Here is a 26,112-nt window from a genome sequence, read left to right as displayed (position 1 = left end):
TTCAGTAGTCTTTCCTAAATGATATCTATTATTATAAGATTCATTCATCTACATAAGTCTTAAAGATGTTATCCTGTAGTATGAGTTACCCAACATAAATCCTTTTAGCATACATTAACAGTAGACAGGTCAATACACTTATACATTAGAAAAGTTTGATGGTTTTAAATGTCTAAAATGTGATTCTTGACACATCTCTCATGATTAATGTATGTCTAATTCTAAAGGCAAATAAATAACTGATATAATTCAATATTTAGTGTTCTAACAGAAATACTGATGGAGTATGACCAAATCACTTCACATTTATCCAGGTCTATAGAGAATTATGGGGGTCAGTAACCATCTTAAAATAGCTAACTTTACAGTTGGGAAGTGTTCCTAACATGAAAGACTGACTATATAGAGTGGATATCTCATCAGACACTCAAGGGAGCTGTCTGTTGTACTTAATGAGGTCAGTAGGGATTGATACTGAAGCCTATGAGTCAAAGTTTTAAAAGGTTGCATTTGAAGTAAATGTCATCTTTTAATTCTCCAAAAGTAATTTTTCAATCCAGTAGCTGGAAATATTTTCTTTTATTTAAAAGAAAAGTGCAAACTATCGATCAGTAGGGCTCCCTAACACATATAGAAGCAGCTGAATGATAGAGAGATGGATTTGGACTTAGGAAGGCCTGAATTCAAAGCCTGCCTGGGACACTCACTAACTACATCATGCTAGACAAGTAATTTAAGCTCTCTCTTTCTCATTTTCCTCAGCTGTAAAATGGAGATAATCATAGCATCTATGTCATGGGATTGTTGTAAGGACCAAGTGAGATTACATGTGCAAAGTTATTTAAAAACCTAAGCAGTGGTAGCTTTTGATGTTATTGATGATGGTGATGATGGTGATGATGATAACTTTAATTCTATAACATGATTAATATGATGGTTTGTTATATGAATTGAAGATTAATTAAGGACTCTTTTGCTCCATCACTGATGGAAATTGGGTTATATCAATATTAGAAAAACCTGGTAATACAATTCTGGTGTGATGGAAAGAGAATTGAACTTAAGAATCAAAACATTTACATTCCCATGCCTATACTGCCATTTTAAAAAAAGTTACTAGTTATGGAACCTTGGGAAAATCACTTACCCCTCTTAGCTTCCTCATATGGTTGTTGTAAAAATTAAGTGCTATCAATTAAGCTGAAGTGTTGCAGTATACAAGATTGTTGTAATTAGGAGTCATTAACAAAATTAATGAAAGCATTTCAAGTTTGGAATTAGTTGTCCCCTTGATAATAAAAATTTCCCAAGAATTGAATAATTACAGAAAAAGAACTATAGCCTTGTAACTACAAGTGTTCTCTACACAGTTAGAGGTTCACAGATTTGTGGTTGTTGAGTCATTTTTCAGTTGAATCCAACTGTTCATGTCCCCATTTGAAGTTTTCTTGGCAAAGATAGTAGAGTGGTTTACCATTTCTTTCTCCAGCTCATTTTACAGATGAGGAAACTGAGGCAAACAGGGTTAAGTGACTTGCCCAGGGTCACACAGATAATAAGTGTCTTAAGGCCAGATTTGAACTCAGGAAGATGAGTCTTCCTGACTCTAGGATGGGCACTCTATCCACTGTGCCACCTAACTGCCATCTAGAGGTTCAGGGTTGGATATTGTCCTTTCTAGTAGAAAAATTCCCAAATGAATGGGTTGGCACTAATGTCACTATGAACAGAGTCAGAGAACTTTTTAAAATGTGACTATATCTATCTAAATAAATGAATTAATTTAAAATCTGTTGATTTGGTTCAAAGTTCTTTCATACTTGAAAATAGTAAAATAGATAAAGAATTGGGTTTGAAAAATTTATAATAGTTGCAAAGGTACTTTTCAGCACCGCATATTTCTTTTCTACTATTTAACTGCTCAACTAAAGACCTTATTGTATCCAATGTTCCCATTGATACAGAACATAACTTTAAAAGACCTGAAGAATCTTAGTTTGTTGCGAAGAAAAAATAAGGATACTGTAAGAAGGGAAGAAATAAAATGAGGGTGAAGCTTACTTTTCTGTCAACAAGATAGACTGACACATCAAAAGTTATTAGAATAGTCTAATATTTTAGATCTCTGTTATTTGAAATGAAGGCAGGCAAAAATCCAAAATGACTAAGCACAGTATTTTAAAGTCATTAAAGGAAAAGGGGAAACAAAGATAACAAGAGAAATTACTTCTTGTCTTCTTGCTGATTCCTATCTCTATTAGCATAATCAGTTATTGTACAGGCATAGATATCTACACATATGTTTGTGTATATGTTTATGTACAAATATATATGTGTACCTATGTAATTTGGGTTTCTAGCTAACCCTGATGTGTTTTGCATGAGAATCTCCTAATTGTTGGAGAGAATGCTGGCAAGATACTGTAAGCCTGTGTGAGGGGCAAAGTTAGTACCAGAACTTTGGAGTGGAGAAGACCAATTTTGGGGAAGAAATAAATTAACATTTTCTAGCAGACATGTAGTGGAAACTGGCTCTTCAACGTGCTGCTAACTTCCAACTGGCCTCCTAGAGTTACCAAGGAATTTCCTCTTGAGATCACAACCTCTCTGTTGGTTGAGTGAGATTTCATCATCTGTCTAAAGACCTCATTCACTCTTCCATATTTCCTGGTGTATTCTAATCTGTAGAAGTTCTCTAACTTCTGTTTGTTGTCTTCTTAGATAAATGGGTTTACACACTATTCAGTATTTCTGACAGCTTTTTATTTAACTAGTATTTATGAAGAATGATTTAACTGTCAAGTTTGAACTGGAGGCAACCCACCTCTTTAAAAGTGATCAGCAGCAGACTCTTTCTTCTAAAATAGTCATATTCTTAAGAAATATTTAGAGGGGCACAATGAAGATGAAACATGCTACTTCCCTTCTGACATGTAAACAATGAACTTAAGATTCAGAAAGAGACATGCATGTTCAGAAATTGCAGATGTGGGAATTTGTTTTGCTGGTCTGTAGATCTATAGGTTGATTGTGGCTTTATTTTTGCTATGGTGGAGAAGGTATTGGAAGGGCCAGACTAATTTAAAAGTATACCATATTTCCTCATGTATAAGACACGCCTTTTTCTGAAAAATTTGGGGTCTAAAAACTGGGTGTGTCTTATACAGTGGTTGTAGATTTTTTTACTTGCATTTCCCACTTTTTTGTGCTTGTTGTCTTTGCCCTCATTGTTTCACATTTGTTACCACTATATCAGGTTTCATTTTGCCACGTTCTGCCTAGAAATGGCTCAGAAAAGATTTTTGTACAGTGCTCAATTCAAGTTAAAAGTGATCCAGTTTGCAAAAGTGAATGGAAATTGTGCTGCTGAACCAACTGAGAAAACAATCCAAGACTGGCTACAGGAAGAAGAAACCCTACTGAAAACACCACGGCAGAAGAAGGCCATGAGAGGCAAGTCAGCAAAATGGCCTGATTAAGAGAGGGAATTGAAGATATGGATTGAAGAGCAAAGTGCCATTGGAATTCCTGTGTCCACAAAGATGGTTCAGCATGAGGCAAGAAGAATTGCTGACGAAGTTACTGATTTCAAAAAAGGGCACAATTGGTGCTTCAGGTTCATGAAATGGAATGGACTAAGCATGTGTACACGCACCAGACTTGCCCTAACGATGCCTGAAAACTATGAGCAGATGAATAAAACTTGAGTTCAATAACTTTATGTAATACAATTTTTTTTCAAATTTAGGGCCCCAAAATTATGGTGCGTCTTATACATGGGCAAATATGGTATATTTTGAGGAGGCAATAGATGTAGTTCTAGTCCAGCCCTCTTTTCTCAGAGTAAAATGGGGCAAGTGACCATGTGGAGCCTTCTCCTGTACCCCTTATGGCAGGCATCTGCCTTCCTTGAAAAGGAAGAATTCACAAGGTTCCAGAGATAGCCACCAATGCTCCCCTCAACCCACCAAGCTACACATTTAGACATCTTGTGTGGTCATATTACCTACATGGACAAAAGACATCTTACATATATAATATACAGACATGAACACACACATACATGTGTGTATAGATGCACATAAATGATAGCATTTAGAATTTGGGGTTATCTTCTTTGTTGGTAATCATAATAAATTTTCTAGAAATTTATTAATTATAGTTATAAATTTTTTTTGGTCTGAATTTGTGTTTTACTTGCATAGAGATGAAGAAATTCCCTTGGCCAATGTAGATTAGTGATCATTTTATGGGTGATAGTCTTAGAGAGTTGCTGGGGCCAATGACAGGTTAAGTTATTTGCCTAGGGTTAGTGACATAGCTAAAATGTGCCAGAAGTAGATTTTGAACCGAAGTCTTCCTAACTCTGAGCTTCATTCTCTATTCACTACACCAGAGACATCATATTTGTAGCCCACAGACTACATATGGTCTGCAAAAGTTTGACACTGCAGCCACCATCCTGCTTTTTTTTACATCCACCCTGGCACAAAACAAAGTTGAAAAATAATTGCTAATTTGGAATTTTAATAAAAACACTTAACCCTTTATTATCTAATTGGACACTTTTTTGCCAAACCAATTTAAATTGTGACATCTGCCAGCCAGTATTACCTGTCAAGTGAACTGGGGAAAAGATAATTTCTTTCAGGTTGGAGAAATGTCATTTTAGAGTTAACATCATGGTAATCTGAGAGAAAAATAACAGCTTGGCTAACATTATAGTCTAATACAAACTCAAGTTTCTATTTTTAGTTTATTTATAAATATGTGTACTTAAAAAGGTGCTCCACGAATATATGCCCTATATGTATGTGTACGCAAAACTGAACTGAAAGAAGACACATCATAAAGACTGTTCTCACTTTACATAAATAGACTGTTCTGGGAAAAGTGATTTTTAAATAATGAAAATTTGTCTGAATACATGGGGAAGGGAGGGAGGGACAGAGAGCGCTGCCTACCTCTGGTGGAAAGAGTCTGGGCACAGAGTTCAAGGATATGTGGAGGCCAGGAAAAGAGAATGGAGAACAGGTGGAAGAACACTGAAAGTACTCACAGCTGGGACTGGACCAGTAACAGATATTAGGGACTGGAGCATGGTCAATGGAAGACAAACATGCAGTGGCCAGACACATGAGTGGCTTGGCAGATGGGGCAAAGTTCTCTTCTCATGTCGCAAGAGGTCTCAAGCCAAGGCCCATCCAGCTGTGGAGGTGATGGTCTTTCCACACCTGTATTCTGCTGCCGCTTGGAGGAAGGTTTTTTTAGTATTTTGAGGGGGTTACTGGGGTGGGGTGAGAGTCCATGGAACATGGAGCTGAGGGGAAAGAGGGCAGAGAGGGAGACACACACTCACACTGAGAGAGAGAGAGAGAGAGAGAGAGAGAGAGAGAGAACTGTACTGTACAGTAAAGTTAACCTAAGTGGTTTGTTTTGGAATATGGATTTGTTTCAGAATTCTTTATGTAAAATTGGATTTGCATAAAGAAAGAGAATTCTCTGGAGTCAATTAATTTGGATTATCTTTTACAAAGTAGTTGTTCTAGAAGTATGAGTTTTCTAAAAGTGCAGCTTTCAATTTGTTATGCCATACAAGAATGCTGCCTCCACCACCCCCAAAAAAGGCAAAGAAAAGAAAACAGTAATGTAGGATTTATTGGCCAAGTTTAACTTCTTATTAAGTTGTGGAAGATTTGTTCTGTGAGCATATAACAAGATGATTTCATTTTACTGATGTCACATTTGTGGGGAATTTTTTTTTGTGTGAAAACACTATGGTATGATTGTTTTTAGGTTTAGCAGAGAACTTTTGCAAAATCATTGAAACTGTAGCTTTCAATTTACCCAAACAATAAACCTTCTTTCCATAGTGCCACTTAGTAATCAGAGACCTAGAAGCAGTGAGGGCTAAGATCACTTCATCACATGGGTCCTGAGCACAATTGCTGTGTAGGAACACATGACTAGTGTATGACTGAGGCTAGATTTGAACTTGAGTCTTCTTGACTCCAAAGCTAGCACTCTATCCACTACACTTATCTGCCTCATAGTCTGGGAGAGTGGAGAGGTGTATGATAGTTAAAGAATACCAATAGGACAGAAGCCCACCTTTGTCTCCCCAGGATCACCTCTGCTATTTCTCTTGCCTGTACTATGCTGCTTTTCAGTACCTCATAGACAATGTTTAGCATATGTATCCTAGTTACTAATTTCCAAAGCAGTTTGGAAATGTCTTCTTCTCGTTTGATTTAATGTAATTGAAACTTCTTATTTAATAGCTATTATTCATTTGTAATCAGTTTTCATATGTTTTTAGACAGATGGAATTTGTATCAAATCACTAGGTTTTTTTCAAATTATTAGGAAGCTAAAAGAACATTCTATTGTATATCTATACCAGCAAACTGTTCGTGAAGAAACAACTATGGTGATGACTGAAGGTTTGCCTTTGGAAACCTCTTATGTGCCTTCTACTTACCTCGCGGAGATTCTTCGGGTCACACAAACCATATCCGAAGTGGAATTTCTTCTTAATACCCCTGACCTCTGTGCTAAAGACTTTGAGGACCTTTTCAAGCAAGAAGAATGTCTGAAGGTAAGATTAAAATATTTCTATTAAATATTTGTGAATTTGTTGTTTCTGTCTTGTGACCCTCTGATTCGTTGAAAAAGACCACTTGGTTTGGAGTCATGGAATTAGGTTTCAAGTCTAGGTTTTGCCATTTACTGTACATATAAAACCTTAAACAAGTTATTTAACTTCATTTGTCACAATTTACCCATCTTTAAAATGAAGGTGTTGGGCAAGATGAGCTTTAAGGTACCTCCATCTCTAAATCTATGAAACTGTGAAATGTACCTGTATACATATATATATATATGTATATACATATATATATGTACATATATATATACATATATATATATATATATTTCTTGTTTTTGTCTGTTGTTGTTGTTAGTCCTTCAGTCATTTCATAACCACTCTGCAATTCAGGGGTAGATATAGGATTACAGGTTGGTAGATATATTGTTTTTCAGTCATTTTTCAGTCATGACCGACTCTTTGTAACCCCATTTGGGGTTTTCTTGGCAGATACTAGAATGGTATGCCATTTGCTTCTAGCCTACAAAGTAGGTTAGGCAAGGGAACTAGATGCAATAATTGAAGGTGTCAACTTCATTTTGAACAAAGCTTTCACATAGCTCACAATAACAAGAAACAAAAAAATGAAGAGAAAGTGAAAGACTGATTCTTCCAGCAACCAAACCTAAACAATAGCCATTTGTTTATATGTATGCCAACAACAGGTGAAAAGGACAGTTGTGTTCTCAGTCACACCAGCTCACAATAGAGCAAAAGCAGTGTATCTAGTTTGTAGAAAGTATTGAATAAATTCTTGTTTAACTGAATTAAAGAAAAGTTGGTTAAAGATCTCAAGCCATAGAGCACTTGATCTTTCTAGTTTACAAATGAGTAACACAATTGTTTTAAGTCTCGATTGTGGCATATATTTTTCTGTTAAAAAATTGTAGATAGGTTAAAAACAAAAGATTACAACATGACATTGAAGATAGAGAGCAAGCCTCAGGTGACTTTCATTCATGTCGCGCCTCTGACACAAACTGACTTTGTGAGTATGGGCAAATCAATGAATCTCTCAATGGACCCAAGCAACTCTTTAACACTATGAAGGGCTAAGCAGGTATTTATCTGCCTTAGTAAGGGAAAATGCATCATTGGGAGTTTCCTATACCAATGACCTCACCAAACCAGTTCAAAAATAATTTTTATTATAATGTCTCCTGTAGAATTCTCATATTTGACTGAAAATAAATACTAATAATTACAAATAGTCACAGAAAATTTTGCAGTTTCTAAGGTATAACTAGGGGTTCTGATACCCAGAACAGGAGGGATGTGGGGTATGTATAAAGAAGCCTAAGGGGATGTCAAGAGGCCATCCATAGGAAGGGAGCAAGGCAGGGTGGGTTTGGGGAGAAATTTACCAGGGGTGCAGGGAAGATTGTGAAATCCTGATTCTTAGACCTGCTGGCCTTCACCTTCATTGTGGAACTTCCTTGAGTCACTTGATGTTGGGTTTAGCCATGTTGTTGTTCTTCAGTTGTTTCAGTCATGTCCGACTCTTTGTGACCCAATTTGGGGTGTGCTTGGCAAAGATGATAGAGTGACTTTCCATTACCTTCTCCAGCTCATGTTATAGCTGATGATATGATAAATATAAATTGGTAATCTATAACTCTATCTATACCAAGGTTCTCTACTCCCTTTCATAATTTCTTTATACCTAGCTTGATTACTTTTTTCAGAAATTTGATGCTTTAAGATCCCTGTTTTATGTTTTATTAATCTGGGTATTTTATAATTTTTATAGATACTCTTCCATTTCTTTCAAATTTAAAAGTTTTGCTGATATAAATTTATATAGTAGGTCATGATTATTCTTTTTTCTTCTCTATGATTTGACCTCATTCATTTTTAAAATTGTTAATTATTTTTCTTCTCCCTTCTTTTCAATCATGTTAGCTAAGAGTGTGCCAAAAGATAATTAGACCCTTGCAGAAGGACCTGTCCAGCTGTTGTTGGTCAAAGAATCAGGGGAGGTGTTCTTGTTGGTCCAAGATGATATGAATTGACATGATTAGTCACTCATTTGGGGTTTAAATTCCTCTCAGCTCCTCATCCTTGTATTCCATAGCCTTTGCTTCAATTCTTAGTTGCTAAGATAAGCTGTTCTTGACAAAGTTTTCTCCAGAGCTCTACCACTGAAGCCTTTGAAGTTAAACTAAAAAACTTCACCAAACATTTTAGAAGTTGACTGCTGCATGGCTTAAAATAAATGTTGGTTTTGATTGGTTTACTTGCTTTTGTTTTCCTGAAGAAACCTGTGCTGACATGGGTTTTGTCAAGAGCTGAGGGGAAGTATACTCTAGGATCAAGGGTGGGGAACCCATAGCCTCCAGGCAACATGTGGCCTCTAGGTCCTCAAATTTGGCTCTTTGATTCAGACAGGGCTGCACTTGAGGACCTAGAGGCCCACATGTGGCCTTGAGGCCACAGGTTCCCCATCCTTGCCTAGGTTTTCACACCTTCCTTGGCTACCAAAACAATGGGTTAGGTTCACTTGGAAATATCTAGCTGGTAAGGTGAATAGTAAACTTTGGTCTCTGATCTTTATGGGAAGTGAGATTTAATATAGAAGTGAATGGATTTTATAAACTCACTGAGACTTTATTTCTTCCAAGTTTGATGTAAAATTTGAGTTTATAAATTGGAATGCTTTTAAATGTGCTCTTAACAAAGGAGTAGATATAACAGAATAATAAGATCTTGATAGGATAAGTTGAGGACAAACAAAAGGAAGGCTTGTACACAGAGATGAATTGTTTGAAAAAACAGAAAATACAGTACCTTGATGGTATGGGTTTTTTAACACATGAAATGTAAATTATTGGCAAAAGCAGAAGTTTTAGTACCAGAAATTTATCGGTGGATGGCAAGCTTACCACTTGATCCTACTAATACCAGAAAAGGCTCATGGTTGGCCTGCATCTACACTTGGGAAGTGGTCTGAAGCAGTAGTAGATCCTGATATCAGACTGCTTTTGATATTGGAGGTAAATATGCTATGTTTTTATAAAGACAGATACATGGATTTCCATAAAATTTTGTTTTTACATACCTACTTCAAAACATTCTTGTGTCGAAACCTATTTGGCCACTATGATGATAAGCAGATACACTGGACTCAGTAGACACGCTGGAAAGGCTAGATGGGTTTCTTATATCAGTGACAAATTGTTTGTGGTCACCAGCTTAGGGAGGATGGAGAGTCCCTCTAAATTCTGGTACCTGGAAAAAAGCCCTGCTTGCCTTGCCTTTGGTCCTCTGTGCAATTTCTTTTAAAATACTTAATAGAAAAATGCTGACTTCTAAGCCAAGGTAGAATACAGTTAAACATTAAGCTCTGCAAATTGCAAAGGTAATGTCTAGAGATAACTGTATTGACTATTTAGAAGCTTAATATAATAATGTATGCCTCAGGAGAAATTTTGTGAAGTTATATTTTGTACTTAATATGAAATATTAATAGTATAACCATATCCTGGTATCTTCCAAAATTAAATGACACAAGAAAATGAGTAAATGATAAGTTGCTATCAGCAACATCTATTTAGCATTTTATCCTATCAATGATATCTGAGAAACTTATTCCACAGTCTAAATAGAGACAAATAAAAAGAACATATTTGTTTATTTTAGAAAACTTAGTAAGTGTACATTGAGTGACTTCAGTTGAGTATCTTATTAAGTCAAATAAGGTGTATATAAAATAATCCGCAAAGAGAAAATGAGATACATAGATTTCTTTAAAAAACATTCTTTTCATCCATTTCAGTAGTAAGCCATTTTAAACTCTGTTTTGCAGTACAGATTATATGATTCCAGTATATTTTGGTGCTGTGAACAAATGGCCTCGAACAATTTATAAAGATGTGCCAGCATTCCTATCATTCTTCATTTTAAGTAATTGTTCATGACAGAACAGTTTGTAAATTTAAAATTGTCATAAAACATTTAAATCACTGCTAATGAGCCAAGACTCAAGTCTTCCTTATTCTGTTCATGGACAAACAGGTCAGGAGAGCAGTGACCCTGCAAATAGTCAGTGCGCTGTGGAGTGGCTTCCTATTAATAACTCTTGACCCAGTATACATACATTGCTAGGGTGTGAACTCCATCTATAGCTAATCATTTGTTCATCCTGATGCATTTAATATTATTATAGCTGACACCAATTTTAATGATATTGATTACTGTGGTTACAACTAAGTGGTGCTGCAGGTTTAATTTAGTTGAATTATTAAATTGTCATGAGATGCAGTTGTGGGCACAACTCCATCTTATTCCCAAATAAATCATCAGCCACAGGAAAATGGGTCTTGCACATTCACAGGCTTTGGGGAGGGGTATAGTTTTGAACAGAGCCTTTTTGATGAATATGTATTTCCTTGTAAAGGCATTCATCATTGTCATTATCCAGTAGTAAAAATAGAAAAGCAGTGCATAAATTGTACAGCTGCTGGTTGGGAAGATTTGAAATTAAATTGTGGTTGATTTTACTCCTGACAGATTTGCATGAATCAAATTATAGAACTGTAGTGGGTATCTCTGTGGTTTAACAGTTATTTCTTGAAAGTTTAGTAGTTAAAATGAATAATTTATAATCACTCTAATTAATGCCTTTCTGAAGAAAGCATAACAAAATAATGTGTAAAGATACCATGGGTGCCCCAAACAGGAGAGAACCTGGAGACTTTTAACATATGTAAATATTTATGAGTATTACCTATACAAAAGCTAGTGATAAATATGAAATACAGATAATAAAATATACTATGAGCATTCTTGTTTCAAAGAGAATTTTAGAACAATTATTTGATTATGTATATTCCAATCATATCCACAGTCATATATCTGTACACATTATATATGTATATTATAATACCATACTCATTTTCAAATGATTAATTTAAGCATGCTTATTTTTAATATCAAGAAGAACTAGCATTCTATTCTCTAATGACAAAAAATGTTGATTTTGCCAATAAAAGTGTGAATTTGTGATTGGTCTATCTGAAATATTGGGAGCCCTTCTGGTCATCCTGGTTTAAGAACATTTGAAAGTAAGAATGTGCATAGGAGGGCAACCAGGATGAAGAAGGTCCTTGCATCCATATCATACAAGGATCAGGGGAAGGAACTGGGCATGTTTGATCTGGATGACAAGACTCAGTGGGTGCATGATAGTTAACTCCAAGTATTTAAATGGCTGTCATGTGGAGGAGAGATTAGAGTTGTTGTATTTGGTTCAGAATATAATCAGAAGCAATGGGTGGAAGTAGAAAAATGCAAATTTGTTCTGAATATCAAGGGAAAGAAAAGCTTTTGTCAGTTTGATCTAAAAGTGGAATGAGTCACCTCAGGAGGTAAAGCATTCTCCTTTACTATAGTTCATCAAGCAGAGACTAGACAAACCCTTGCTAGATATGTTAGAGTAGGGATTAGTTTCATATGTGGCTTGGAATAGCTGGTCTTTGAGATTCCTTCCAACTCTCAAATTTTCTGATTCTTTGAGGATGTCGCCCATTCACAAAGGTAATGGAGCATCCCTATTATTTCATGGATTAAAAAAGTAACTGGCCTAAGGAGAGAATGGCCAACATATAAAAAATTTGATCTCAAGACTACTATTATTGAGAAGATGGCGGCTGGAAAACAGGGACTTGTGTGAGCTCTCCCCCAGGTCCCTCCAAAGACCTACAAAAATGGCTCTGAACAAATTCTATAGCTGCAGAACCCATGAAATAACAGAGGGAAGCAGGGACCCAGACAGGAGAGCCTGGATGGTCACCAGAAAGTATCTATCACCAGGAGCTGGGAGCAGAGCAGAGCAGACGTGGGCCAGGACCAACAAGACTGGGAGTTGGGTGGAACAGGCCCTAGTGCCCTGAATCAGTGAGCTGTGGCAGTTACCAGACTTCTCAACCCACAAACACCAAAGACAACAGAGAAGGTTAGTGGGAAAATCTTCTGGTACAGAGTGAAAGGAGCCACTGCCCTGGGGGCAGTGGAGGTGGTGTAGCTTTGAGGACAGAACTACAGCTGCAGGTGCTTCCAGGCCCAGGCCCACCTGGTTGGAGGAATTAAGTGGCAGATCAGAGCAGGAGTGTAGAGCCTGCTTAAGATCTAAGTCATGATCAGGGTTGGCGGTTCTTGGGGCAGAAAGAGCGCTGGTGGGGCAGAGCTTGCTGTGTAGAAATAGCTCTGAAAACAACGACACAGCCCCTCAGGCTAGGGACAAAGTACTCTCTACTCTACAAGCAGTCATATCCCATCAAAAAACTCAAGGATCAAGTAGTTGTCTGGGAACATGGTCAGGCAGCGAAAACACACTCAGATTCAGACTCAGACTTTGGATTCTTTCTTTGGTGACAAAGAAGAACAAAACATACAGCCAGAAGAAGACAACAAAGTCCAGGAGCCTACATCAAAAGCCTCCAAGAAAAACATGAAATGGTCCCAGGCCATGGAAGAGCTCAAAAAGGATTTGGAAAAGCAAGTTAGAGGAGTAGAGGAAAAATTGGGAAGGAAATGAGAGTGATCCAAGAAAACCATGAAAAACAAGTCAATGACTTGCTAAAGGAGACCCAAAAAATACTGAAGAAAATAACACCTTAAAAAGAGACTAACTCAAATGGCAAAAGAGCTCCAAAAAGCCAATGAGGAAAAGAATGCCTTGAAAGGCAGAGTAGCCAAATGGAAAAGGAGGTCCAAAAGACCACTGAAGAAAATACTACCTTAAAAATTAGATTGGAACAAGTGGAAGCCAGTGACTTTATGAGAAATCAAGATATTATAAAACAGAATCAAAAGAATGAAAAAATGGAAGACAATGTCAAATATCTCATTGGAAAAAACATTGAGCTGGAAAATAGATCCAGGAGACATACTTTAAAAATTATTGGACTACCTGAAAGCCATGATCAAAAAAAGAGCCTAGATATCATCTTTCAAGAAATTGTCAAGGAGAACTGCCCTGATAATCTAGAGCCAGAGAGTAAAATAGAAATTGAAAGAATCCACAGATCGCCTCCTGAAAAAGATCCCAAAAAGAAAACTCCTAGGAATATTGTTGCCAAATTCCAGAGCTCCCAGATCAAGGAGAAAATACTGCAAGCAGCCAGAAAGTGATTGTTTAATTTGAGTATCGTACACACAATCAGAATAACCCAAGATCTAGCAGCTTCTACATTAAAGGACCCAAGGGCTTGGCATATGATATTCCAGAGGTCACTAGACCTAGGATTAAAACCAAGAATCACCTACCCAGCAAAACTGAGTATCATGCTCCAAGGCAAAATATGGATTGTCAATAAAATAGAGGACTTTCAAGCTTTCTTAGTGAAAAGACCAGAGCTGAATAGAAAATTTGACCTTCAAACACAAGAATCAAGGGAAGCATGAAAAGGCAAGCAAGAAAGAGAAATCATAAGGGACTTACTAAAGTTGAACTGTTTTGTTTACATTCCTGCATGGAAAGGTGATGTGTATAATTCATGAGACCTCAGTGTTAGGGTAGCTGAAGGGAATATACATATATATACATATATATATATATATATATATATGTATATGTATATATATATACACACATACACATATACATATACACACATATACACATACATATATACATATATACATATATTATATATACACACATATAAACACACACACACACACACACACACACACACACACACATATATATATATATATAGACAGAGGGCACAGGGTGAGTAGAATGTGAAGGGATGATATCTAAAAAAAAAAAATCAAATTAAGGAATGAGAGAGAAATATGTTGAGAGACGGAGAAAGGGAGAGATAGAATGGGGTAAATTATGTCGCATAAAAGTGGCAAGAAAAAGCAGTTCTGTTGGGAGGAAGAGGGGGCAGGTGAGGGGGAATGAGTGAATCTTGCTGTCATTGGATTTGACCTGAGGAGGGAATAACATACACACAATATTGGGTATCTTACCCCACAGGAAAGAAGGAGGAAGGAGATAAAAAAGAGGGGACAATAGAAGGGAGGGCAGATGGGGGGGAGGTAATCAAAAGCAAACACTTTTGAAAAGGAACAGAGTCAAGGGAGAAAATTGGATAAAGGTGGATAGGATAGGAAGCAGCAAAATATAGTTAGTCTTTCACAACATGAGTATTGTGGTATGGTTTTGCATAATGATACACATGTGGCCAATGTTGAATTGCTTACCTTCTTAGGGAGGGTGGGTGGGGAGGGAAGAGGAGAGAGAATTTGGAACTCAAGGTTTTAAAAGCAGACATTCAAATAAAAAGTTTTTACATGCAACTAGGAAATAAGACATACAGGCAATGGGGCATAAAAATCTATCTTGCCCTACAAGAAAGTAAGGGGAAAGGGGATGGGGGGGTGAGGTGACAGAAGGGAGGGTTGACTGGGGAATGGGGCAATCAGAATATATGCCATCTTGGAGTGGGGGGGCAGGGTAGAAATGGGGAGGAGTTTGTAATTCAAACTTTTGTGAAAATTAATGCTGAAAAGTAAAATATTAAATAAATAATCATTTAAGAAAAAAATATTTATTGATGAATATTCATAGAAATTCAAAAAATCAAAAAAAATTATTGAGGACCCCCCCAAGGCCTTTTGTTTATGTGAGATATACACACACACATTTGCTATGCTATAACTTAAAATATTTCAGTCTTATTATGAAAATAGGTTTCATATCACAGCTACCCTAAAAGCATCTCAGAGACTTGTAAGGGTCCCTAGACCCTACTCTGAGAACCACTGCTCTAGAATCATGTGGGGCTCTTTCTCCAATGATACCCACCTAACTGTACTGTCCAAGTCTGAAGGTACAGAATATTTCTGTGTAGTTTATTCAGGAAGTTGCTGGGTAGATATGACCCATGACAATAATAAATTAGTGTTAGAGAAGAAAAGGCTTAAATTTGAAGGGGGCAGTTCGAGTCAGGCAAAACATTGTCTTCCTAATACACCCTTCATCCTTCCTCCGATCAATACTCATGTCATAGTTTGAATCTGTACTTTCTCAGAGATTCTTATTGAAGTGCCTTTTATTACAATGCCCAGAGAAATCAAGCTTTACTGTCCAATTTTGAATTAAGCTTATCTGAGACTTTTCCCTCTTTCCCCAAAGAGAGGATTCTCCCTGTCAAACCAAACCCCTTTGACTGCACTACTTCACAATACCTTGGCCCCAGGGAGGATAACACATCAGACCCCTCAAAATGAAGTTTCTCAAAGGAACAACATCACAAATAAGATGGGAGGGAATGATAGTGGGGAACACATGATAGCTCAGCCTTTATGACACAGTCATATTATCCCTAGATCCTAGGGAAGGATAAGAGGATATATAATGATGCACAAATGTCATCATGTGTAATGGAAATTAGATTTGTTTAGTATGACCATGTAGAATTAATGAATGAAAACTGCACCCCCTCCAAAAAAAAGAATAAATTGTTGCTATCTGGAAAGGCATCCTTAGCATTATACTGTCTAAAGTAAGTTCTAAAAGTTTCCTATTTCTGGACTCCTTCAAGAATAGACTAGATCATGATTTACAAGGATTGTTATAGATGGAATTGCTATTCTGGCATTGATGGGACTAAATCCCTTCCATTTCTGAAGTTCTTTCATTCCATGATATCAGAAGATGTAGAGGGAGATGGAGTGGAGAGCTCAAAGATTTTAAAGATTTATGATTTTAAGTTTTAAAGATTTTAAGCAAATGTTGTTCCTTTAAGGGTTTCTTTATCTCTGACTTTAATATATGCCTCTTTAGGACTAAAAACACCAATTAGGGCAGGTACTTATTCCCAAAGAGTATCTGTTGTTTATTTCTGGATTTTGAATCTTATGAGTTTGCTGAGAATTGACTTTTGGAGGGCCTTAGGTTTTTCCTTATTGAAGATTTCTTCTGCTTTGATCTAATCTAGCCTTTCTGGGAAATAAGAAAAGGAATTCTTGTAGCATAGATGTTGACCCTTGCTTGCCCAAGAGCCTTCTCTTTCAAAATTTAGTTGAACAAGCATTTGTTATCTATCTATTACATGTAAGGCATTGTGTTAGATATAAGGGCATATATAAATATATGCATAAATATGCCCATAAATATATGCATATATATATATATATATATATATATATATATATATATATATATATATAGAGAGAGAGAGAGAGAGAGAGAGAGAGAGAGAGAGAGAGAGAGAGAGAGAGAGAGAGAGAGAGAGAGAGAGAGACAGACAGACAGATAGAAAGAGCATCCTTGCCCTGGGGGAACTTATATTCTATGAGAGGTCTACAACTTCCTAACAATTAAACCTGTCCCAAAAGGGGATGAGATAATGAGATAACTCAGTAGAGCGGTCTTCAAGCAGAGGACGGATGTTATGATGGGGATTTATTTCAGGTAAGGGTAGAACCAGGTAACTGCTGAGGTCTTTTCCAACTCTAAAATTTAGAGATTCTGCGATGTGAAAACAAAAGATTTCATGATGTTAAAAAAGAAATTAAAACAAAGAACAGGAAAAGTAATAGGAATTAATTTTAACAGGAAGTGCTAACAACTGGTAGAAAATTTGCAGTGGCAATAGCAGCCTATCCCAGCAAGCCTATAGAAAAGCAAACTGTCACTTATATGATTAGTTAACCATCAAGGAAGTATAAAATAAAATTTATCTACTAATTACTGATAAATTCAAGGCATCAACCAGGTGTTTTCAATGGACCACATTGAGTGCTCATATATGCGCTTTCTGAAGGGCTGCAATATCCTTAATATTTACCAGAAAGTACTCAGCTATAAGCTATTAGAATACATCCCCCCCCCCTTTTCCACCACAGGTGTGGCTACATAGATTAAGTTACTGCTCTATTTGGCCCTGTAGCCCAGGTTAAAGCAAATACCTGGGTTCAGGAATTTCTAGAAAAATGATACTCAGGAAAATGATACAATCATGAGTTTTATTGTTATTTGGCATACCAAGCAGGCAAACAAACATATACACATACAAACACACACGTGTTATGTGTCAATATAAACAGAGGTTTGTCCCCACTTGCAAGAAACTCACCCCAGCCTAAGTGAGACATGTTGATGAGAGAATATTTTCAAAATTGGAGTTTAGGTGGCAAAATTATATACTTGAAAAACTGAGTTGGTTGAAAAGAGGTAATCAGTGCCAAATGTCATAGGGGGCATTGATAATCGGACTCAGATGTAGTGGATAAGTTCTCAGAGTCATGTATAGGTACCAAGCTGGAGTTTAGCTTCAGTAGGGAGAGTTTCTTTATCGCACCACAAAACTGGTGAGAGGATCTAACATTAACTATCTATGGCAGCAGAAAGAGAATGACTCAAGGCCCCTGCAATATGTCAAGAGTTTATCCAATCAAAAACTGCAAGCTTTATCTGCTCAGCACAGAGTTAGCAGAGGAAAAGTATAAACTATGTGTTTTGCCTATATGATTTTATAGGCAGTAGGACCATTTAGCCTAAGTGACTCCATATTGAAATCTTATCATTATGAATATAATATCAATAGTATAAAATTTACAATTATCACAGTTGCCCTTGCTAGCTGGGTTCAAATTTTAACAAAGGGGAAAAGAAATGTAATATTACTCAGAAATAGTAGAATTTTGGAAAATCATGATTGTTTCTATTTTTATGGATGTAGTAAAGATAATGTTTATTTGGTACCTGGCAGCCTCTTTTATTTTTTGGCCTTTGGGACAGCAGTTTTCTGGGTTGGAGCCTTATAAGCTGGTGCTCTCTAAACTGGACCCTTCTTGTCCAGGGCCTTCTGGTCTTGGAGTCTCTGACCTTTTGGACCTGGGCCTGCATTCTGATCCTCAGCCTTCTTAGAAGGATCTTCTTGGTGGGCACTTTTGGGGTAGGTGCTGTGTTTTGAGCAGTTTCATTCTTAGGAGATTCTATTTGGCTAGATGCCTTCTGGAGCTTCTTCACTTCGTGCTTGATGATTCTATTTCTCATTTTCTTGGCCTTCATAACTTTCTAACATTCAAAGTCTTTCACTTGGCTTTCCTTTCCCTGGTTTGAATATTCTTGGCCCATCTTGTGGCTTTCCATTTTTATTGATCTTTTCCTTTCTCCCACTCAGACTTCATACTTCCCATGAGCACTGTGAGGGACAAAGTCCCTTTGTGAGTTGCATGCAATTTAATAGCCTAGGCAGCCTCCTCACACCACTGCATGGGCCATCAACCAAAGCCCTATTCTGATCAATAACATCCACAGTGATTCCTAACTTAACAACATGTGGCCCAAAGGAAATGTAGGCTACCTGACCAATTTCCATATAGTGGTCTAATACAATGTTAGCAGTGCTTCTTAAGAAGGAATGGCTTATTGGCTAAAATACCCTAGAAAAGTCAGTTTCCATCCTGATCAAGTTTACTTGACAGTTTTCTCTTTTTCCCTAAAAGGAGATTCTGCCTCACCATCCAAGCCCCATCAAGAATTGCCATTAAGTCTCCACCTTTCCTACTGTATAGTGAATCTCTTACATTCAGTCAACCAATCTTACTTGTAAGACTTTTCCGTGACCTTATGGTTTATTAATGCAGAAAAAAGGACTATTTAAGAGCCATTATACAGTGAAAATGTAAAGAAGTTACTGTCTTCAGTCATGTATCCTCTCAAAAACAAACAAAAACCACTCTTCTCAAACTAATAGAGGAAATCTGCAAACAATGAGCCAGCAAATGAGGGCACAGGGAGTGCCAGATCTGTGGGATTAGTCTCCTGATCAATGTAAATTTCCACAGGAACTACCAGTCTGGTATCTTTTACAGCTCTTGTCCTTAACGGCAATGCTCATGCCTCTTGCCTCATCTTTGCCCTAGAGTTTCTGCCTTTGTTACTGCAGCTCTGTCCCAGCTCAGAGTTCATTGGGCTATAGTAGAAACTGAAGCCACAGGAAAGCAACTACCAACAGCCACCAACTCCACTGGGAACATTAAAAGAATGACAAAGAGTAGCAAAATTTTAAAAAATCTCTTCAAGGGCAAGAGCAGAGGAAATTTGGGGATTTGGAGATGGGGATGCCCCCATCCATTTTCCTGCCTTCCTCATTGTTTCCTTACTCCAGTTTTGCTTGTCAGTATTCTGAAGAGGGAATGGGTGAATAGAAACACCTGTCATATTCAGGATTTGGCTACTGTAGTACTTTGAAGGAAGCTAGGAACTTGAAGAGGCAGCCATGAGGAAGAAAGGCATTCCACACACAGAGGGGGAAGACTTATCGAAAGGTTTGTGGGCAAAAGATGAACTATCATGTATAATGAACAAGCCAGTTGGACTAGAACTTAGAGTGCATGAGGAAAAGTAATATGAAATAAGACTAGAAAGTAGGTGGGTGCCAGATGGTGGAGAGCTTTGAATGCTAGGTGGAAGATTTTTGTATTTAATCTTAGAGGAAATAGAGAGCCCTTAAGATTTTTAAGTGGAAGTGATGGTGACATGATCAGATCTGCGTTTTGGTACAAAGGGGCAACTGTGTGGAAGACAGATGACAAAGGGTAAAAACAGGAAAAAGGCAAATCAACTAGGATGGAATTACAATAGTTTATTATTTTGCTAAATTATCTATTTAATAAGTTTCTACTAGGGTAGAGGTTCCTGTGAGTGGAGGAAAGGGGATAATTGTGAGGGATGTTACAGAGAAAGAATTGAGAGGATGTATCAACTGCTTGCATAGGAAAAAAAACAGAAGAGTCAAGGATGCCTGCAAGGTTGCAATACTTACTAGTTCAAAGTATTTAATTCAGAATATAATGATTGCATCCATTTGAGTGGAACCAAATCCAGTACCATAAACAAACTATGACTCTTCTAATCCAGGATTAGGAGAATATGGTGATAGCATGAGGGTATCTAGAAGTGTGAATTAATTAACTCCAGGGAAAAAAATGAAGCTACTAAGAGGTATGTGCTCTAATAATGTCCCATTATACTAGATGGGGTATGAATTTCCTGTCATTTTAATAGCATACTGAGATAAGAGACATTACAGCCACACTAATCTAAGTCCTTAGCTCTGAAATATATGAGATTCTCAAAGCTAAGTCAGTGACACATGTCTTTTGCATTTCATTTCATATTGCTTTAGAACTACTACAGGTTAATGCAAAATAGAATTTGATGTATGAATTACCAAGTTATGTAAACTGATACTTAGAACTATAAATAAACTGCATAGTGTAATCATTTAGTGATTACTTTTCACTAAAGAAAATTGTGTTTTGTAACTAACTTACAAAGAAAATATTCAGTCATAAATACAAATCCTTTCATCAGTTGGTATTATCATTTTGGATTTGTTTATCAAAAGTTGCTATTAATATTTTCAAAAATACCTTACAATTACTAGATAGTTTATTTGGTGCATATTTCAATCATATTTAAATAATCCCCATTTACTTTTTAAGTGATTCACTGTATCTCTTAATAATTTGTCATAGATACAATTTGGTAGGTATTTTCTTTCTGCTAGCTCTTCAGGTATACATTTAAATGTTCCTCAACAGTTTCCACTGTACATAACTGTTTTATAGACAGTTATTCTTCCTGAAGTATTTTTTTCTCTCCCCAACTTCTTTATGTAGATTCACACTTAGCAATTATCCTGCTTCAGGATTTATGTTCAAATTCACTTCTGTCTGTGCCAGGCGCATTATAATAATACTACTCTAATTCCTTCAAATCTTACAGTAAGACTTTTTTTTAATAATTCCCTTACTATAAATGTTAAAAGTCCGAAACTCCTACATATGAAAAATGATAGCTCATGATGTGAGTAGATATTTCAAGACTGTTATTAGGCTATCAATTCTTTTTAAACTTTGTCAAAAATTATATAAGCTGTGCTATGACCAATTATAATGGCACAATAACAACAATGACATGCAATTACTGATTTGATATTTATACAAAGACAGTGAATTTTCTATGTACAGGGTGTCCCAAAAGTTTCAGTGCAGTTTTAACCTTTCACATATATACATATATAACATATGTATGTGTATACATATATTCATATTTTATAAAATATTTTAACATGTGGATAATAATCCTTATTGAATGAACCAAAAACATTAATTTTTTTTAGAAATTCAAAAAAAGTTTAAATTTGTTTTGGAACTGAGAAGAAATAAAACTAATTAATATGTACTCTAAAGCCTTTGTGATTGAATGCCCTTCCCAATTTGAAATGTTATTCATGTAGCACTTGGTAGCTGGATAGTACACAAAGAGAGTAAGAATTAGATTTATATAGGGTGTTGTCTTTGTCAGAGAAAACCAAATTCTAGACAAGGAAAATGAACTGGAGTTTGAGTCTCTGGTGCTCTGAATTCTTTTTTTTCAAAAGTAGGGACATACATTCACTCCCCAAAGACTTCTGTCACTTCAGCTACTAATAGCTTTCTCTACTCCCTTTTTCTTAGAAATGTGCTCTCTGGTTAACCAGGTTAGAAAATCTCTCAAGACACTTTTGATATATAAAGCCTCTTGAAGCTAATATTTTTCCCTTACCAAACTATGAAAAGTATAATTAATATAAGTTGCACATGTATATATTTCTGTAGATGTTATATGTTTACATAGTCTTATGTTCATTTAATCAACTTACATTTATCACTTAAAATTATGAATGACAGGCTCCTGGTCAAGAGTGGAGTATATATTATAAAGACTAGGAAAAAAAATGTATTTGTATGGTATCCTGCAAGTCCAATAACTGACTAACCACAACAGCAACAACATTTCTATATATTTTAAGGGTTGCAAAACACTTTACAGATATGATTTCACTTAATACAACATCCCTATGAAGCAGGTGTTATTATCACTATGCTACATATGAAGGAACCAAGGATGAGAAAAGTTTCACTAAAGATGTCCAGGGATACAAATTTTCTGGATCCAAGTCTAGTGCCCTATTACACTACTTAGTTTCCTCCAAAGGAATTTAAAATTAAAAACAAACCAAAAAAGATGGAGAAGTAGGGTAAGTGCGTATGTGTAATCAGGCTACACGCTGTAGAGAGAGGTCATAATACACAATTACCATTTGTGATGCCCAGAAGTTCAAAAGAGTCAAAATGCAGGAAAGAAAACAGTAAAATCCATGACCTCACATGTCGACGTACAATGGCCCAAATAATGACTTCCAGCTCATGTCTCTGATCTGCCCTGTGACTAACGTCTCGTGACGTCATCATGCTATTCTTATCACCAGGCGTGTTGCCCTGATGAATTCGATGATCTTGTTCCCGACAGCGTGGTTTCTTTCCTGAGCATATTGCTTTGCTGCATTTACTGGACCTACTCTTTGGTGGGCATTCATCCCTGGGAATTGTGTGAAATGAACCAGATGAAGCATCTCCGCTTCAGTCTGATGGGTGTAGTGTCTAGACACTGTCTCTGATAAGGGCAGGAGGACAGCTTGAAAGTTACGGTTATCACATCCAGAATTCTTCTAGGCTTAGACTCGGGAAATCGTTTTTAAACCTTTTGGAAAAAGATCAGAGCCTTTGGTTGTAGATTGTTATAGATGGGTTATAGATAACTAGACCTTCTAACAATCTTACACATTCCCAAGACCTCCTCTTACTTAGGTACAAATGAATTTAAGCCAGAACAGAAGGTAAACTAAGGAGGATCACTACTTTCTACCTACCTAACCCAAATTCCTGTCTCTATCATGCATAATTGAATTTTTTGTTAGAGTAATATGACAGTGAAAATCTGTCTTTCTATACACTAAAAATGGAATCAAGGGTTAGGTGACAGAGAATAACCTAAATACTTGGTATAGTCCTAGAGAAAGAAGGATGTGAGACCTAACACTCAGAGTAAGCTGAAGCCAGCAAAGAAAAACAAGAAGTTTTTGTTTTGTTTTGTGTGTATGTATGTGTGTATGTATGTGTGTTTAAGGGGAAAGATCAAAGATGATATAGGTACATGACTTAGTGTGAATAGGATGATGGTAACTCACAGAGAAGAGGCAAAGGTATTAATTTGGGGGAATTGGAAGGAGTGGTTCTATTTTCTATTATAGAAAATAACCTTTGAATTGGAAATGATCAATAAAAAAGGGGCTATCTTGAAATGAAAAATAAGTAAGGAGATAGTAAAGGAGCACTCAGCTGCCCAAGATGAATTCAAGTCATCTAGACCAGATGAGCTACATTTTTGGATAGTGAAAGAACTGGCATATGGTGTCACTGAGCCAGTCAGTGAAATTTGAGGATTCATGGAGAATGGGAGAGGTATTGCAGGAGAGGAGAAATTTAAATATTTAGATTTTCAAGAAAGGGGAAGAGAATAGAGTCACTTGCCTGTAAGTCCAGTTATATGAATTAAATTTCTGAGAAAAGTCTATAATAGATCATTAAAAAGATGTTTAGTGAGTACTTAGAGAAGGAAAAAGTGGTGGCAAATATCCAGCATTGTGACTGATAAAAGACTAAACAGGGAGATGAGCAGTTTGATAGAGTATCTCATACCATTCTTGTGGAAAGGATAGAGATACAAGGTAGACAATAAAGCATGAATTCATTACTTACCAGTTGAATGGCCAGCCTCAAAGCATAACTATTATTGGTTCAATGTCAATTTGGCATGGGGGAAAGTGTCCTAGTAATCTATATATGACCATGTGCTGCTTAATTACAACAAAGACTTGGATAAAGGCATAGATGGCAAGCTTATTAATTTGCAAATGAGAGAAAACTTGAAAGATAACTAACATACTAGATGACAGAGTCAGCATCAAATTTTTTTTGATTGAATAGAGTATTGGGCTAAATATAATAAAAATTTAATTGGGATATTTCGAGTTTTTTTATTTGGTTTAGAAATGTAAACTTCATAAGCTTAAGATGGGTGAGGCATAGTTGGACAACAGTTGATACATACCTGGAACATTGTATTCAGGACTGAGAGCCACATTTTAGGAAGAACATTTATAAAAATGAACAGTGCCCAGAGGAAGGCAATGAGGATTATAAACATCTTTATATGCATGCCATATGGGGATTTTTGAAGGAACTGGGGATATTTAACTCAGAGACAAAAAAGATTCTGACCAGACATGGTATTTGGAGGGGTGTCATGTGGAAGAGGCATTAAAGTAGTTCTTTTTGGTCTCAGAAGGAAAAATCAGGAAAAGTTAGTAGAAGTTGCAAAGAATCAATTTTAGTCATTCAATAAAAAAAATAATTCCTGACTCTCCAGAATAGAATGGGCTGCTTTGTGACTTAGTAGATTCCCCATGATTAATGTTCTTCAAGCCAAGTCTGGTTGACTCCTTGCAACATATGCTATAATAAGAATTCCTTTTCAGGCATTAATTAGTATAGATGGCCACTAAGGTCCCTTCTAGCTCTACAATGCTATTATTTTGTATTTGCAGTGATGTAAAAGGTCAAGGCAAGGAGACAGAGAGGAGAGGAAAAACTGAACAATGGGACAGATGCATATATTTGAAATCTGAAATCCTCTCTTGACAGAGGGAACTGAATCCCTGTTTTCTCTTCTGCTGAGATTCACCTCCTAGCAGTGGAACCTAACTATTCCTTCACCTAGTTTCACTCTATCCCTGAAGTGGAGTACAGTTTCCCTTTTCTAATTGAATAGGAAATATGCCTCTGTCAAGAGTTACTAGCTTAAATAATTCTCAGTTCTCAAAGCTAAAATGGCAGGCTGGCTTTAAAGCCAAACATACTAATTTATCAATGTCAATGTCAACAACTTTTATTCTTTACTATGTGCCAGGCACTGTACTAAGTGCTGGGAATATAAAGAATGGAAAAGAAAACCCTCTTCCTGACCCCAAGGAGATCAAATTTGAAGTGGCAGACAACATAATATGTAAATAATTATGTACCTATAAGATAGCTACAGTATAGATAAAAAGACTGTGTGGTTGACTTAAACATCATTTGTGCCATGTTTCTTAAGAAATGGGTTGTAGACATGGAAACATAGAATAAGGATTCCCTAATCCAAGAATTTGGTATAGTGGTAACATTCCCTTTTTTCTTCTGTGGTTAATGTTTATAAGCTAGGAAAAAGTGAAAGTGGGTTAATGTCCATAAAATGAGAGGAGTTGTTTTTAAATTTAGTCTAAGTATTTTTAAGATGAGAAATGAATCAAAGAATGCAACAATTACTCAGAAAATCTTACATTTCTTTTTCATTCCCAAATTTATCCTTGTCTAAAAAAATACTGAACTTTCATAATATGGCAGAATTAGACATGCCTGAAAGATGCAGTGTGTCCAATTCATTACCATTAATAGGCAAAGGTCTTCTCATGTCAAAGAAAAAGTACATTCTCTGACCTAAAATGGTTATCCTTTGCCATTTATAATGCTAGGTATAGACACTATAGAGGAATTGGGTTTTTCTATTA

General features: G+C 36.4%; 1 protein-coding gene across 6 annotated transcripts in view; it reads left to right on the top strand.

The window, feature by feature from the left end:
- The window catches only part of DMD (dystrophin), a 1,925,924-nt gene that overhangs the window by 579,555 nt on the left and 1,320,257 nt on the right, over window positions 1-26,112 (top strand). For all 6 annotated transcript variants that reach the window (XM_036747778.1, XM_036747779.1, XM_036747772.1 and 3 more), the window contains one exon: window positions 6,404-6,598. In XM_036747778.1, coding sequence (XP_036603673.1) covers window positions 6,404-6,598 — 195 coding nt within the window. The remainder of the gene's footprint in view (window positions 1-6,403; window positions 6,599-26,112) is intronic.

The sequence above is a fragment of the Trichosurus vulpecula genome, chromosome 2, assembly GCF_011100635.1.
Source record: "Trichosurus vulpecula isolate mTriVul1 chromosome 2, mTriVul1.pri, whole genome shotgun sequence".
Taxonomy (NCBI): domain Eukaryota; kingdom Metazoa; phylum Chordata; class Mammalia; order Diprotodontia; family Phalangeridae; genus Trichosurus; species Trichosurus vulpecula.
This window is presented reverse-complemented; position numbering and strand designations above follow the sequence as displayed.